General features: G+C 43.2%; 1 protein-coding gene and 1 long non-coding RNA gene across 2 annotated transcripts in view; both read left to right on the forward strand.

Moving 5' to 3' along the window:
- LOC145528630 (uncharacterized) overlaps positions 1–18,208 on the forward strand; it is a 73,124-nt gene that overhangs the window by 40,209 nt on the left and 14,707 nt on the right. The window contains exon 3 of the mRNA XM_081547283.1: positions 5,349–5,476. Coding sequence (XP_081403409.1) covers positions 5,349–5,476 — 128 coding nt within the window. The remainder of the gene's footprint in view (positions 1–5,348; positions 5,477–18,208) is intronic.
- On the forward strand, positions 11,866–17,322 carry LOC145530045 (uncharacterized). The gene is made up of 2 exons (XR_014071440.1): positions 11,866–15,576; positions 16,260–17,322. It is a non-coding gene; the product is annotated as an uncharacterized LOC145530045 (long non-coding RNA).

Below are 18,208 nucleotides of genomic sequence, written 5' to 3' on the forward strand. Positions count from 1 at the left end.
TGGGAGTCAGTCTCTTTTGGTATAGCCATCTTCAATGTAATTATGTATTACATAAAATTTTCTAATGAGTTTTCACTCCTAGAGTTACATGTACCACAAATAGAATGGAATTAGATCCCCCCCAAAAAAATGGAATTAAAAATCATGAAAATCTATGCAATATGAAGTATTCTACTATTCTTTTCTCTAACAAGCCAAGTAGAGATTTATCTCTTATTTTTAAAGATTTTTCTTATCAGGGCTTAAAATACCTTGAGACCAAATCACACCTTTATACAAAGCTGTTTACTTTGACACAGCCTGGGTCCTTGGACTTAAAAATACACACACCTGGATGTGTATTTTCATCTGTTCCTCACTGCTGTTATTTAGTCACTCAGTCATGTCCGCCTCTTTGCGACCCCATGGACTGTAGCCCGTCAGGCTCCTCTGTCCATGGGGATTCTCCAGGCAAGAATACTGGGGTGGGTTGCCATTTCCTCCTCCAGGGGATCTTCCCTTACCCGGGGACTGAACCTGTGTCTCCCGAATTGCAGGCAAATTCTCTATCATCTGAGCCACCAGGGAAGCCCCTGGTCCTCATTAAGTGATTGTAATTTCTGCCTTGACTCTATAATCCCTCTCCCACATCCCTTGCCTCATTTTGACCATCTCTCAGACACCACCTTCAAAATTGGGAAAGTGAGTGAGTGAGAGTGAGTGAAAGTCACTCAGTCATGTCCAACTCTTTGTGACCCCAAGGACTATACAGTCCATGGAATTCTCCAGGCCAGAATACTGGAGTAAGTAGCCTTTCCCTTCTCCAGGGGATCTTCCCAACCCAGAGATCGAACCCAGGTCTCCCGCATTGCAGGCGGATTCTTCACCAGCTGAGCCACAAGGGAAGCCCTCATCTGGGAAAGGAATATATCAAAGCTGCATATTGTCACTCTGCTTATTTGACTTATATGCAGAGTACATTGTGCAAAATGCCAAGCTGGATGAAGCACAAGCTGGAATCAAGATTGCCAGGAAAAATATCAGCAATCTCAGATATGCAGATGACACCACCCTTATGACAGAAAGCAAAGGAGAACTAAAGAGCCTCTTGATGAAGGTGAAAGAGGAGAGTGAAATTGCTGGCTTAAAACTCAACATTCGAAAAACTAAGATCATGGCATCTGGTTCCATCACTTCATGACAAATAGATGGGGAAACAATGGAAACAGTGAGAGACTTTATTTTCTTAGCCTCCAAAATCACTGCAGTTGGTGACTGCAGCCATGAAATTAAAAGACGTTCCTTGGAAGAAAAGCTGTGACAAACCTAGAGAGCATATTAAAAAACAGAGACATTACTTTGCTGACAAAGGTCCATCTAGTCAAATCTATGGTTTTTCCAGTAGTCATGTATGGATGTGAGAGTTGGACCATAAAGAAGGCTGAGCACCAAAGAACTGATGCTTTTGAACTGTGGTGTTGGAGAAGATTCTTGAGAGTCCCTTGGACTGCAAGGAGGTCCAACCAGTACATCCTAAAGGAAATTAATCCTGAATATTCATTGGAAGAACTGATGCTGAAACTGAAGCACCAATACTTTGGCCACCTGATGCAAAGAGCCAAATCATTGGAAAAGACCCTGATGCTGGGAAAGATTGAAGGCAAGAGGAGAAGGGGATGACAGAGGGCAAGACAGTTGGATGGCATCACCGACTCAATGGACATGAGTTTGAGCAAGCTCCGGGAGTTGGTGATGGACAGGGAGGCCTGGAGTGCTGCAGTCCATGGGTGGCAAAGAGTTGGACAGGACTGAACGACTGAACAACAACAGACACCAGGAGCAAAAACTTCAGAAGGAAGATGATTTTTATTCAGATTGAGTCTTCTTGTGCTGAGGATCAAGAAGAGGCTGTTCCCATGTGGAGGCAGGAACCCGTCATCTGTATTTGTGGTCTAAGAGTGGGGAGTGGGGACTTCTTTTCTCCCCTTAAGGGAAGCAGAGCCCTTCTTTTCATTGCTGCCTTCGCTGTTAGGGTTTCTATGGTACCTCCTCAGTGCCCAGAAGGGAGCCATTGACCCCCAAGTGTGATGATGTTTCTTTTGTTTAATGTCTCTGAACTCTGAAAGATTCACCTCTCCCGTAACATCACCTAGATAGCACCCTGTGTCTTTAAATGCAGGAATCCAACATGTGCCTCAATAGCGTAAAGATTATTTTAAGCTAAAAACATCTGAACAAATAGCAGCCACAGAAAGCAACCTTCTCTAAACTTCTTTTGGGGACTTAGCTGGCACTCTTGAAAAATACAGCCATCATCAATTCCCTGTCCAGGAGACTTACAGCCGGAAAGGAGACTAATCATTATCACTGGGATGAGTAACTGCTTAACAAACTTTATCTGAAACTGTCAGGCCTTCCCTTTGTTCTTCCACAGAACCTCTTTCTTTTCCCTCCCTCTCCCATTTAGTTCGTATATACACCCCTATCTCTCCCTGCTCTGGGAGTCATTTCATTTAAAACCTCCACTGAATGTAAGTAAGCTTTGTATTTTCCCCTGACAAGCTGAACTCAAGTTGGAAGAGGAAGTTTTTCCTCCAAATAGCATCATCTCAACTTAATACTTACAACAACCCTACTGTGTTCACATTTTCCAGATGAGAAAACTGGGCCTTGGAGAGGTTAAAAAAACTTTCCAAGGTCACACAGAAATTAAACAGCAGAGGTGGGCTTAAATGCCGATGACTTGAAAAAAAGAAAAACACAACCAATTTTCTTGGTGTGCTATGTACCCAAGACTGGTGGATTTTTAACAGATGGGTGTGTGATGGAGTCTGTTTCCCCATTCCTCCTTGGATGCTTGGAGCTGTGATGGCAGAGCTGGACAAGCTGGAGGCAGCAGTTTGGTCCATGACAACTCGACGAAAGGTTTCAGAGGAAGCCCATGTGACATGTAAGAACCAACCAACCACTGTGTTGTGTTAGTACCTGGGGTTGAACTACAAGGTGAGAAGGAAGAGGGGAGAAAGATTCCACATGCAAGCACAGTCATGCACCAACTTAGAGGCCCGGAGGTCTCCCTGAGAGAAGGTTCTGGGACCAGTATTTCTCAGCCTCATCTAGTCATGGCACCGAACACAAAGGAGGCCCTTGGGCACGAACCACTGGAGCTGCCGTAGAGTGATCCCTGTGAGTCATTAGTAACTCATTAGTAATCTCCCTCCCTCAGCTTCTCCCCCAGGAAAACTCACTAGAATGGACCTGAGTGAGGAAGACATTTTTTAAAGGCTAACCCTTAATCCACTCACACTTCTTGAACAGTAATAACCATTGCTGCTTAGAAAACTCTGCCACTTTATTATTAGTAATGTGTGTGTGACACACATTTCACGACTGATCCTGACACCCAGGATCATATTGAATTGACCAAAAACTCTGTTCAGGTGTTCCTGTAACGTCTTATGGAAAAGCCCAAATGAACTTTTGGGCCAACCCAATAGAAAACCGAGAGTTTGCTTTAACCAGGAAAGTGCCCCTTTGTACTAGGGTTAATCCAGTACTTCAAAAGGTGATGAGTGGCACCAAAGGAGGCAGTTACGTCTCCTCTCCTCTCCGTGGTCTGAGCTCTCTGGGGATCCTTTCCCAGCTCTTGTTCTTTCCACCTTAACTCGCGAAAACACACAAAACCCAGCAGAAAGAGGAAACCCTGGCATAGAGCTATTACCTGCTTCTCTAGTTTTGAATACGGGAGGAAAATTACAATCAGCAAATTAAAGTTATCAAGCTACTGATATATGACTATGAAACAAAGATCGGATTTCAACAATCAAGAGGGAAACAGGGAAAGTCTTAAATTGAGTCAGGGCTTTTGTAGCCCTCAGGGCTGCCTCTGCAGAGGCAGTTAATCATCCGCCCGAACCAACGGACCCATTTCTACAACCTTTTCCTTCAGTTGTCTTTCTCCTACTGCCCTTTCTCTCCTACAGGCAAAAGGATGGCAATGGGATCATTTCCTTTAGAAAGTAAACACTCATACAAAGCAAGTATAAAACTGTTACTAAAATGACATCCTTGGGGACTTCCCTGGTTGTCCGGTGGCTAAGACTTCCCACTCCTGATGCAGGGAGCCTGGGTTCGGTCCTTGCTCGGGGGAACTGGATCCCACATGCTGCAGCTAAGAGTTCACATGCACAACTAAATATATAAATATATATTATATTTTAGCCAAATATATATAATACATATGTATATTTCAGCCAGATATATAAATAAATAATTTTTAAAAATAAGTAAAATGATATCTTCCAGGGAAATGATATTTAGGTATCACAATTAAAAGGTTGATATTTGGTATCATCTGTAGCTGACAGCATCTTCTTGTGGATCAGTTTATCTGATCTACTATAGTTTCTCTTACATTGTCTCACAGAGCATGCAGAGTAAATTTCTTCTGAAAGAAGGAAAGTGTTCATTTCTACATCCTGGATGGGCTGAGATGGGGGAAGGATAAATTAGCTGATTAAACTTTCATAAGTCAGTTTACTGAGCAAAATATCTACTGTCCTTCAGAGCATTTTGTAGTTATATCTCTATTGCCATGTCCAGAAATTGAACTCAAAATACCCCAAATTTGGGTGCTTTCCTCAAGTTCTTTGATATCCTTGAAAACTGAAATCGACTCCGCTGTTTCTCAGACTCATCTAGAATTCACTGTACCTGCAGGAGAGGCCCACACTGTTGGCCTTCTCGAGTTTCTCTTTGAAGAGACAAGAAACAATCCCTCCCTGAAGAGAAGTGAGAATGCCTCTGCCTCTCAAGTTAAAAGGAGATGGGAGGTGTGAGGCGAGGTCAGGGGGCACCAGGGCAAAGGCCGTGGCTGAACTTGAAGGCCAGCCAACAGATATGTGTCAATGTCAACTGTACTTGAAAGACAGAAATCCCAAACCTTAAGATCCTCACATTTCAGGGAAAATGAAGAGTTCCTTCTTTGTCTTCAACAAATCACTGTTTTCATAGCAGCATGAAACTTCTTTCCGACTAAACTTTTCTTGGCCAAGAGCAGCCATGGCTGAGTGAATAATTAGCTAGTTAAACAGGGGCTGGTGAGGACTTCCTTGGTGGTCCAGTGGTTGAGAATCCGCCTTGTAGTATGGAGGACATGGGTTCAATCCCTAGTCAGGGAAGAAAGATCCCACATACCCCAGGGCAACTAAGCCTGCACACCACAGCTAGTCTGTGGACACAAGGAAAGATTCCACATGGTGCAGTGAAGATCCTGGGTGCCACAAAGAAGACCTGACACAGCTAAATAAATAAATATTAAAAAAACAAAACCAGGGACTGGTCATCTACTCTGTGATTTTTTTTTTCAGGTAACTTCGTCTAGAAAGGCTTCCTTGCGTTTCCAGCAGAGGCCCATCATCGCCTGTCTGAACTCTTATAGTACTCAGAGCTCAGCTTTAAACTGCACTGTGTCACGTGGAGATGATCAGGTCATGAGGTCAGTTATTTTCTCTTAATTTTTTATTGGAGGGTAATTGCTTTGCAGTATTGTGCTGGTTTCTGCCACACATCAGCATGAATCAGCCACAGGTCCCCTCCCTCGTGAACCCCCCTCCCACCTTCCACCCCATCACACCCCTCTAGGTTGTCACAGAGCACTGGGTTGAGCTCCCTGTCCCACGGCAAATTCTCACGGCTATTTATTTTACACGCGGGCATGTATTTGTCTCCATGCCACTCTCTTGATTCGTTCCACCCTCTCCTTTCCCCGTGAGGTCAGTTTCGTGGAGGAAGCTTGCTCTGTTGGCAGTGTCATGGGAAGATGGTGGCAACAAGGAGACCAGAGAGACATAAAGTTCTTATAACAGAGAGGGTTGAGGGTCTGAGCAAAGGCAGCAGTAGTAGACAGGAGTAGTAGTAGGAGAGGAACTGACCCACCAATTTAACAGAAATTTTGGACCCAAAATGCACAGAACTTGGTTACTGGTTGTACATGCAGATGTGAGGGAAAGGAAGGGGGTGACTTGGATGATGAGTGGATGGTAGGACCACACTGAGGCAGCGGGTGCAGAGAACATGAAAAGGAGGAGGCCCTCAGAGGAGTTTAGTGTTGGATGGGCTCAGTCTGAGGTTCCGTGGGGGGAAGGATGGACACGGAAGGCAAGCAGGTGGGGTGAAGACTGGAGTTCAAATGCAGGTTAGGGGACTTCTCTAACCTCCTTCTAGGGGAGGTTAGGTTAAGACTCCACACTTCCAATGCAGGGGGCACAGGTTTGATCCCTGGTCTGGGAACTAAGATCCCACATGCCGCATGGTGCGGCCAAAAATAGAATAAAAACAAAAAGAAACAAGAATAGGACAGAAAATGGGGTCTGGAGCTTGGCAGTGATCTGGAAATCTGTACTGCTCAGATTTCCCATCAAGAGAGTGGGAACCTAGGCTGGCAGACTGTCCTCTGCTCCTTCACCTTTAGGCGGGACGGTGTTCACATCCTCCACTCTCCTGGGGCTGCTCGCAGCTATGAGTGAAGGAACCTGGCCATGGCCTGCAGGCTTCTCTAACACAGGCTTCCTCGGGGCTGTACAGGGAGCTTAGGCTCTTCCTACCCAACCTCCTTCCTTCTTATTCTTTCATTGAAGTCCATCAGCACAAAGGCCCAAGGCTCTCCCTCTCTCCTTTATCCCTTACAGGCATTTCTTCCAACAGATTTATTGCACATCTAATTTCATCTGAATGTGTGCTTCTTGGAGACCATGCAGCAACCTGGGAGTCATCAATATATGTGCGTGCTAAGTCGCTTCAGTTGTGTCCGACTGTTTATGACCCCATATATAGCCCGCTAGGCTCCTCTGTCCATGGAATTCTCCAGGCAAGAATACTGGAGTGGGTTGCCATTTCCTTCTCTAATATATAAGTAAGTAATTATTAAAAGAATGGGAGTGAATTACACATATCTGAGAGAACCTACAGAATGAGGGGTAAAAAAAATCATTGAAATGTTAAAATGAAGGAAAGGGTTACGGAGAATACTAACATTTAGGTAGTGATAAGAGGGGCTCTGGGGCTAGGCTGCCTGGGTTTGAATAAGGCTAGGAAATGGCAGCCCACTCTAGTATTCTCGCCTGGGAAATCCCATGGACAGAGGAGCCTAGCAGGCTACAGTCCATGGGGTCGCAAAGAGTAGGACATGACTTAGTGACTAAACGAGAACAACAGGGACCACTTATTATTAGCATGACCCTCTAGGCAGGTTGCTTAGCCTTTCTAAGCTCCTCTTTCCTTGTGTGTAAAAGGAGAGGGGGGATATTCATACTTGTTAAAGGTTTGTTGTGAAAGTAGTTAGAAAACTACCTTTATATATTGAGGTCTCTATAAAAGTTGTTATCTTATATTGGAAAAGAATCTGAATAAAAATGAAAATGTATGTAACTTAATGACTATGCTGTGATTTTGCACCTGAAACTAACACAACATTGTAAATCAACTACACTTCAATAAAAGTAAAAAAAAACAAAACGAAGTTATTATCATCAGGCATAAAGGATGAGGAGCCCCTAGAGTGGCTAGCAGCATCCAGGAAAAGGAGGACCAGAATCTCGCACCACAAAGCCAGGGGAGCAGCAGTTTCAAGAAGGAAAACAGTTTCAAAAGTCATAAAGAGCCATGAAGAACAAAGTGAAAAAAAAAAAAAATACTGGACGTCCCTGGTGGTCCATTAGTAAGGAATCTACCTGCCAATGCAGAGGATGCGGGTTTGGTCTCCGGTCTGGGAAGCTTCCACGTGCCACGGGGCAGCTAAGCCTGCGTTCCACAACTAGAACAGCTGCTGCAATGAGGCGGGCTCTTACTACAGCTGGAGAGGAGCCCCCCTCGTCTCAACTAGAGAAAGCCTGCGTGCAGCCAAAGATAAATACTTTTTTAAAGAAACTGTGGAAAAAAAGATGAAAAAATACTCAATAGGCTTGGAAATGACTGATGACTTTGACAAGAGCAGTCTCCATGATGTGGGGAAGACAGAAATCAGAGGAGGAGGGCTTGAGAACTGAATGATGGTTGAGAAAGTGAATAGAGCGAGCCATCTTCCATCCTTGGCTTGGTTTTGAGGTCAAAGAGAGAGAGACCCATGGACAGAGGGGGCTCAAGAGGCCAAGAAGAAAGTCAAGTTTGTTTATATGCAGAAAGTACAATGCCCGAGGACAGGAAGAGAAAGTTTTGGATAGCAAGATGTCTTTAGGAACTGTCAAGTAATGGGCTGAGTGATTTTGGAGTTAACTCACAGAAGAGTGAGTTAATCAACAGAAAGGATGGTGATACTCTGCGACCACTGAAGTAAGGATGAGGATACTTCAAGGAGTGGTCACAAGACAGGAATGTGAAGGCAGTCCCAAGCAATGCCCTCTGTTTTCTCTCTAACGAAGACTCCAAGGTTGCAGCTATTCATGAAGAGGGCAGCGGTGAAGTAGGCAACTTGAAGAAAACATACATTTTCCTCTTCTCCCCTAGCAGTGAAGGAAATCCAAATTTACTGAGCACCTCCCCTGGGTGGGCCCTGGGCTGTGAACTTTCACTTGGTTGCTGTCCTGAATCCCACCACCATCCTTTGAGGTAGATATCATTATTCCCATTTCAAGATGAGAAAAACTGAGGCTCAAAGAGATGGAGTCATTAGTCTAAGATGCAGGTCTAGCAGAGTACTCATTATTTGTTAAATGAATGGACAGCCCTTACCATGCTCTTTTTGATCTCCAATGGGTTGTGTACTTGTGTGATGTTTTTGCCAAACAGCCTTTTCACTGTTGAGACTATCCTTATGTCGTTAAGTCATGGGTCAGTCATAACCCCCAAAAATGTCACACTACTGAAAAATGCAAGAAGTGGCTGGGACAAGGACATGCATATGCTTTATTTATCCTCAAACAGAAAAGCTACTTAAAAGATTATGACTGATTGGGAAATGAGATTTCGTGGGGCAGGAACATTTGAAGCTGCAGTTGCTAACATTCCCATCAGGGACCTCCCTGGGAGACAGAATTGATGCGTGGATTGTTTTTGTTTTGTTGTTAATAATATCTGGATGAAAATGCCTGCCAAAACATTTCACTGGAGGATTTAGGATCTGCTTTCCAAGTCTACAACTGAAGGGCAGCCGCTAATGTCACTGTGCTGGCATTCGCTGCTTCATCTGGTTGAATGAAAAATAACCAGTTGTGTCTTCAAGAACACTGTGTGTTCTTGATACTTTTCAGTTAAAAGTCTAATTTGTGTTCTTCTTGTAATTTTGCTAGTCAGAAAGAGAAGGGTACAAATAATCATTTAAAGCAATAAATGAATAAACCACTCGACTCAAAGTTCCTGTGGGAAGTGGGTCTTATTTCAATTCCCCAATATTCATTTAGAGGATGAACACCATGCTTGGCACAGAGTGTGTGCTGAATAAATTCTTACTGAAATAAACTTAACTACATCCACACACTGCAGATAGCAGAGTGGGAGGGGGTCAGCAAACCATTTCAATCTGTCTCCGTTTTCTTCTAGAGCAGGGCACAAAACTGTCTCACAAAGATGTGTGAGTGAACGCTTGGATTCGTTGTTGAGGTTTGAAAAGAATTATTAATCCCTACAAATAATCCAGAGCGAGGGTTGTCTGTCACTGTAGCCAGAGGAGAAAGGGTCATCTTCCTAAATTATATCCTTTTCCCCGCCTCTTTAAGTCTTTGTTTTTGTAGCTCTTTGGAGCTGTGGTTCTAATTCCCGGTCTATCCCAGATTTACTGTTTGACCTCAAAATGAGTCACTTAATCTCAGTTAATAGCTTAAGTTTCCCCTTCAGTGAGAGCCAAAGGGCCTTGGCTATAGTTATAGTTAGCAAATATCAAGCCTCAAAAATTGGATATATTTAGCGCAATCCATCATCTATGTAAGGCTAACGGATATGAATTATGAGTACAAAGCCCCATTTAAACACTCTCAACTCCTCCCAAATTCCCCCTTGGAGGTTGTTAAGTCACTGTGTCATGCAGGAAGAGGGGAAAGACAAGGAAGCTGGGGATGGTTGCCCCAAACCCAAAGGAGATATCCTGGCAACAGAGGGCAACAGGAAGAAAGCTGAGCTCACTTGTCAGGGTGACTGTCATCTCCTGATCAAAACTTGCTGTCCTGGGAAAGAATGAACTAGTCTCTGCTTTTGAAAAATAAATGAAAAAGACAGCTGTTCACTCCAGCCTCATGTTAAGTGAAATAAGATGCAAGTTTACAGAATAAGTCAATAATGTTGTAATTATTCATGTTTTTCCAGGGCTTGCCACTTGCTTTCTGCAAATCCTAAGTATTCCCCAGGGATTTTAAATAAGCTAAACTTTAAAGATTAGATTTGTGCACTGTCTTCAATAACAATCTGAAAGAGAGAGGAGTGTGTATCTTATCAAAGAGAGTGATGGGTTGAGAAGTGAAGCAGATCTCTACACATGACTGAATTTCATTCCATTTTATATTCCTCTGTATATATGTACCACATCCATTCATTGAGATGTGGATGGACCTAGAGTCTGTCATACAGAGTGAAGTAAGTCAGAAAGAGAAAGACAAATATCGTCTATTAATGCATATATGTGGAATCTAGAAAAATGGTACTGATGAACCTTTTTGCCAGGCAAGTATAGAGACACAGATATATAGAACAGACATTTGGGCATAGAGAAGGTAAGTGTGGGCGGGATGAATTGGGAGATTAAGATTGACATATATACACTACCATGTGTAAAATAGATCACCAGTGGGAACCTGCTGTATAGCACAGGGAGCTTGGCTTGGCGCTCTGTGACGATTTTAGAGAGGTAGGATGGGGAGGTGGGTTGAGAGGAGGCTCAAGAGGGAAGGGATATATGTATACATATAACTGAATCACTTCATTGTATTGCAGAAACTAACACAACATTTTCAAGCAACTATACTCCCCCCCAACCTCCTGCTCCTTGGAAGAAAAGCCATGACCAACCTAGACAGCATATTAAAAAGCAGAGACATTACTTTGCCAACAAAGGTCTGTCTAGTCAAAGCTATGGTTTTTCTAGTAGTCATGTATGGATGTGAGACTTGGACTATAAAGAAAGCTAAGCACCAAAGAACTGATGCTTTTGAACTGTGGTGTTGGAGAAGACTCTTGAGAATCCCTTGGACTACAAGGAGATCCAACTAGTCAATCCTAAGGGAAATCAATCCTGAATATTCATTTCCCAGGGAGGAAACAGATGCACAGAGCTGAAAGCCCATATTTCTGTGGGAAAGATTTAGAAGAGCCCTGGTGGATGACCCACCTCTGCTACAAGAGAACTTAGAACGCTTTACCTAATGCGTGGGCTCAGTTACAGTGGTCATGGTCACAGTGCAGCTAATGTTCTTGTAGGGGCACTGATCAGTCTAAAACCTTGAAGATAGTGTATTGCCAAGCTCCTCTGTTGAACAGGATCCATGCTGATTGAAGGGTCAGACCTCAAATTTGGCTGCATTCTCTTCTCCTACTCTGTTCACATGTTGGCCTCTGCAGACACCAGGAGAGTGCCTTTGGGTCCCCACTCACCTTGCCACTCAGCCAACAGCATCATCTGTGCACTTACTGAGTAACAGCTATAATGGATGGACACTTTAGTCACATATGAAAACCTCTAAAGCTCCATTTTCAAGGGCTGTAAATCTTATATATAACATTCCTGAGTGACTGATGAGATGGGTTCTCCACACAGCAGAACGCTCCAGGAATCTCTGTGATAACATGAGTTTATAAATTTGTTTTCTTGTGACAGTATTTACAAGCTCCATGATTTATTGTAGAACTCAATAAATATTCAACATGATAAAGTGCTGAAATTGGAAGTAACAACTCGCACATGGATAGAATAGAAGTTGCTATTTCTTAATGTGTAGAGGGAAAAATCAACCGTTAATGAGTCTATTTGAAAATAACAATATACTATTTAGAAGAACATGGTAGTGTGTATACGTCAATGCTACTCTGTCAATTTGTCCCACTCTCTTATTCAAAATGTTATATTCCATTTGCTTTTTTATACTTTATTTGTGTGTTCTGTGCTTAATGAATGTATTCAGGAAACCCTGAAGTTAATTCCTATGGTATTTTGACCTCAACCCCATTAGAGTTTGAATATTTCTTTGCTTTATGGAACTACTAGATGTTCCATGTCTACCTTAAACTTCTGTTGTACAGACTTGAAATGAGCCATTTCTCAAGAAACCCTGGTTCTTTTTATTGAAGAATGGTAATTAGAAAAAAAAAAATCCGAGTGTTAGATTTGCTCATTTCTACCAAGAAGTCATTGTTTTTAGCCCCTTTCAGTGGACAGGGCAAATTAGGAAGTCTCTTTCAAAAAAAGAGAGGGAGAGAGACATTATTAGTAGCCATTTTAATTAATTTCTAGTTCATTCCTCCATGTTTCATTATGGGAAAAACATTTAAAATCTTTCTTCCTTTTAGAGACAAAAGCGAGCACATATATACTTTTGTCCCTTGCTTCCCTTTTTCTCTTAATATTATATTGGAAATCACTTCACTCAACCTGTAATGATCTTCCTCAGTCTTTTTAGGTTGATAATCTATTCTACCAGTCTTCTAAGCGTGAATTGTTACATTGTTTCCTAATTTTTCTACTACAGAATTGCCACATTGAAAAACGTTGTATATATGTTGTTTCATATACATGGAGATCCATTTTTAGGGTGAATTCCTAGAATTGGCATTGCTGGGTCAGGGGGTAAGGGTATTGTTCGGTTCAGTTCAGTTCAGTCGCTCAGTCATGTCCGACTCTCTGCGACCCCATGAATCGCAGCACGCCAGGCCTCCCTGTCCATCACCAACTCCCTGAGTCCACCCAAACCCATGTCCATCGAGTCGATGATGCCATCCAGCCATCTCATCCTCTGTCATCCCCTTCTCCTCCTGCCCCCAATCCTTCCCAGCATTAGGGTCTTTTCCAATGAGTCAGCTGTTCGCATCAGGTGGCCAAAGTATTGGAGTTTCAGCTTCAACATCAGTCCTTCCAATGAACACCCAGGACTGATCTCCTTTAGGATGGACTGGTTGGATCTCCTTGCAGTCCAAGGGTCTTGCAGTCAAGAGTCTTTTCCAACACCACAGTTCAAAAACATCAATTCTTCGGCGCTCAGCTTTCTTTATAGCCCAACTCTCCCAACCATACGTGACTATTGGAAAAACCATAGCCTTGACTAGACGGACCTTTGTTGGCAAAGTAATGTCTCTGCTTTTAAATATGCTATCTAGGTTGGTCATAACTTTCCTTCCAAGGAGTAAGTGTCTTTTAATTTCATGGCTGCAGTCACCATCTGCAGTGATTTTGGAGCCCAGAAAAATAAAGTCAGCCACTGTTTCCACTGTTTCCCCATCTATCTGCCATGAAGTGATGGGACCAGATGCCATGATCTTAGTTTTCTGAATGTTGAGCTTTAAGCCAAAGGGTATTGTTAGATGTTCTCAAATTCCTTTCCACAAGGACTGGTAAAATGTTTGACATGCAATAGTCTACTTTGTCTTTTAGAAATTTTATTCTTATTCCCCACACTTTTTTGAATACCCTCAAGGCAAAATCTATTTATTTACCTTCATGTGCTCCACAATACCTAACACAGTTCATAGAAGGTTCTCAATTAAGTGTCGAATGAGTGAGTAAATGAATGAATAAATGAATTAATGGGCTATTCTTTTCCACCATATCAACATTGTTGACCCACTTGACAAGAACCTGGGACCTGACTAAGGTAACAGCATTTTTCAATGCCACTCTACATGTTAGCATAGAGGATGAGAAGGATTGATGAAAATGCAAGCAAGCAAGAAGAGGTGGGATGCTAACCTTGAACCTCTGAAATAGCGAGCAAAATACATTTGATTAACATCTATAGTGTGCTAGGCAAGGTAGATACAAAGTTATGAAGATATGGCAATGATGTCATGGAACTCAAGTTGTTTACAACTTAGTTATGTCTACAGGGATAAGGAATATACACATATACACACAAACAAGAAAGGGAAGCAGGTCATAAAGATCAAATGGATGGTGCAGACATTTTAATGCAGTAGGAGTTAAGAGGATGGAAAACAAAATCTACAGCTTGGAATAAGGAAATTGGGACTCTGTGGACACATTTCATTGCAGCCTTGAGACCTGATTCCCATGAAGCAGGATTCAAATTGAAAGGGCTGAGAAACAATGGGAATTTATGGTGTGTTCTTCCTTGGTGGCTCAGATGGTAAAGAGTCTCCCTGCAGTGCGGGAGACCCAGGTTCGACCCCTGGGTTGGGAAGATCCCCTGGAGAAGGAAATGGCAACCCACTCCAGTATTCTTGCCTGGAAAATCCCATGGATGGAGGAGGCTGGTAGGTTACAGTCCGTGGGGTCACAGAGAGTCAGACACAACTGAGCGACTTCACTTCTTCTTCAAAAAAAAACAGTAAGTAAATCAGTCTGTCTGAATCAGGGAGGTTATATAGGAGAACAGTGGGTATTGGAACTTATTGTTTTAGGCCAAATTTGGGGGAAGCCATGAATACCCAGTAGAGAAATATGATAGATTATGGTAGCTATAGTTTTAGACGGTAGTAAATTTTCATGCTTTTTTATGACCTTCTATCTTATTTCTTCCCTAAACTCTGGGGAAATATGTCCTGGTGAGTCTGTGAAAATAGGGTCAGTACCCTCCCCACCTCCCAAGGGCTGAGCAGTGTCAATCTAAGGACCTCAGTGAATAATCCGATATTGTTTAGGGATGGGACGCTCTACCTTAGGCAGAAGCACTTAGAATCATCATGGGGTTGGGATATGAACTTGGGGAGAGAAGTCCCTACTTCACTGGAATTGCTGAGCTGGGAGGATGTGGTGGGGGGCAGTCAGTAGGGGTACTGCCCACCCCATGGTGAGAGCCAGCATGCAGAATAAAGCTTAGCTGTGACAGACAGAGTGGAATGTTGAAGGCACAGACAGAGATCTCACATCCTGAGAGTTCCTGCGTCCATCCTTGCCTGAATCAAAAGCCTCTTTCTGACTCACAAATTACGTGAAAGCCAAAATTTCTCCTTTCATTTAGCTTGAGATTGGTTTCTGACACTCATTTGAAAGAAGTTTGACTGATAGAAGAGGTTTGGATTTTATCCCACCAATCAAAGCCACCCATTTGGTTTCCTTTGATCACTGGTCCTAGGAAGCCTTCAAAAATGGAATTTTGTGATAAAGCTAGTTTAGGAATATTGCCTTCCAAAGCCTCTTTGTAGGGTCATTAACACATTAACATATTAAGTATTCAAAGAAGCCCTCTTGCAAAGTAACTGTGCAGGAAACCTCCCATTTGCCCCACCTTGTCTCTCCCTGCCTCCTGTATTGTCCCCACCCTGCTGTGTGCCCTGGGAGGAAGACTTGACTTTCTCTATCGATGAACTCCCTTGCCTTTGGCCTTAGCTGGAATTGAACTGGAAGTTGGGAGGCAGGAGAATGAGGTGGGAGTCTTTATCTGCTGCTTTCTCCCTGGTGACCATGGGCTGCTGTATTCCTCAATTCAAGGACACAAGTCCTGTCCAGTGTCCCTCTCCTAGTACAGTAACCTTCCTCTCTCCCTCTCTTCAAGCTTATGGATAGTTTTTATTTTATTTATGTATTTTTGAAATACTTATTTGGCTACTTCGGGTCTCAGTTGCTGCACCTGAGATCTTCACTGCAGCTCACAGGCTCTTTGTTGTACAGGCTTCTCTATTTGTGGTGTGGGCTCTAGAGAACCCGGCCTCAGCAGTGATGGTGTGCAGGCTTAGTTGCCCTGAGGCACGTGGGATCTTAGTTCCCGGGCCAGGGATCGAACCTGTGTCCCCTGCATTGGACAGCAGATTCTTAACCACTGGGCCACCAGGGAAGTCACCAAGCCTAGGGATAGTTAATGACTTCCTACTGGTACCAGCCCTGGACTACTCACCTCTCCTTTATGGCTTCCTCAAACACTGCTCAGTCATTTACTAAACCTGCCTTAATTTTGAGTGTGTCATCTGTTTCCCACCAGTACCTGAGGACTTGACTGAAGTATTAATGTTAATTATTCATTACCTCCTAATTTACTAAACCCGTAACTTTTTCTCTAAGTTGAGGAACACCTACAAGACTGACGAAGCACAGATTTTGACCGTATACTTTGGTAGATGCCTTCCTAGGCAAGGGCTTTGGTACAGGATTCCAGAAAGATAAAGGTAGGCTAGGGACTTCCCTGGTGGTCCAGTGGTTAAGAGTCTGCTTTCCAATGCGGGGGACTTGGGTTCAATCCCTGGTCAGGGAACGAGGATCCCACATGCTGAGGAGCAGCTAAGCCTGAGAACCATGACTACTGAGCCTTCGCATACAGCGGAAGAGCCCGTGTGCCACAACTAAGACCTGACACAGCTAAATAAATAAATATTTTTAGAAAATTAATAATGGGAGACCGATAGGGTGAATTTACACGTTGAATTGCAAATTCAGAGAAGCAGCTTCAATTCTGCTGGGGCTTCTCCCGCCTTTTCCACTCTTACCCTAGAGCATTCCTGTATAAGAATGTGATTTTTCCACCCAATTGGCATGGTCTGATGGCTTTTAGTTAGGTCTCAGGCTTTAAGACCTTGTTGTACAGCCCCTTCTCTCCCTGGAAACCCCTCTCCCTGCTCTTCTATCCAAAGCCCGTTCTTAAAAAAAAAACAAAAAACAACTCATATCACCATACACCCATGAACATTCCCAAAAGTGCTGGAGCTCATTTTGTCACTCACGTGACCATTGCAGCTTGCTGTGTTGCATGACTATTCACATATGTGTTGGTGAAGGTCAAGTTTTAAACTTTTTCTTTGATAGTTAACTTCTCACAAGTTTGATCTGTGCTTCCAGAGCTAGATTGTAAGCTCCTTGACAACAGGGACAAGATCCCTACACAAAAACACACCCCTCCTCCTTCTTGTCTCTACTGACCCCAGGGATACATCATTTTTTCACAGCCAGTTAAAATCCCATCATGGTATAAAACATTCCCTGGTCATCCATATGAAAGGGGATTTCCTTAGGCTTCTGAAGGGCTAGCACTCATTACCTACCAGAGAAAACACTCCTGCACTCTGACATCTAGTGTCACCTGGAACTATTACTCATGACCGATTATTAATTACTTCTTCGTGTACTTCTTTCTTGGAGCTTTAACAAGTTAAAAAACCCAACCAGAAGGAGGGGACATGCGTGTACCTATGACTGATTTACATTGATGTATGGCAGAAACCAACACACCATTGTAAAGCTATGATCCTCCAATTAAAAATAAATACATTAAATTTAAAACCCCAACTGTTATGGGTTGAACTGCATCCCCCAACCAAGTTCATATGGTGAAGTCCTAGTCCCCAGTCCCTCTAAATATGACTTTACTCGGAAATAAGGTTGTTGCAGGTGAAATTAATGAAGAGGAAGTCATACTGCAACAGAGCCAGCCCCTGTGGTCCTTGCTCCCCATGTCCTCGGCCTGCCTTTGTCTGTGGAAAAACTTTAGCCAAAGAATAAGTTCAATGAGAGAAGTAAGAAACCGCAGAAACAAGGGAAAACAGTCCCACAAGACTCAACGATAGTTTAGTCATTAGGCAAAGTCAAGGGCGTTTTAGTTCCTCTTCAAGGGCTCTAGATAAGATTCTGAGCCACATCTTGTGAGCCATATTGTAGGTACTGAAACCCCACCAGTACCTACATGCTGACCAGACCGTAGTTATGACATCAGCTGCCACAATTCTAAGAACTGACCTCAAAGAAATGGGAACATACTGACACTGGAACGAAAGACTAACCATATTCAAAACAACCAAGATGACTCTGATCAGGCCACCAATGACTAATTTCGAGATGATGGTCAGAGCTGACAGTGCTGTTTCTGCATGTAACCCTCTATCTCCGTCTAGAAAAGCCCTTACCCACTGGCTGTCAGTGGGGGGAGTCAGCCTTTGGACAGGAGTCCACCCTCCTCCCTGGTTGCTGATGCCCAAAACAAAGCAAACTTTCCTTTCCACCAACCTTGCATTTTTTATTGGCTTCTGAGAGGTGAGCACCAGGACCCCACTTTCAGTAACAGTCCTAGAGTTAGAGTGGACCCCAAATCCAATACAACTAGTATCTTTATTAAAAAAATGTGTGTGTGGGGGGGAGAATTTAGACCCAGATACC

Source organism: Giraffa tippelskirchi, chromosome 12, assembly GCF_054371585.1.
Source record: "Giraffa tippelskirchi isolate mGirTip1 chromosome 12, T2T-mGirTip1v1.2.pri, whole genome shotgun sequence".
NCBI lineage: Eukaryota > Metazoa > Chordata > Mammalia > Artiodactyla > Giraffidae > Giraffa > Giraffa tippelskirchi.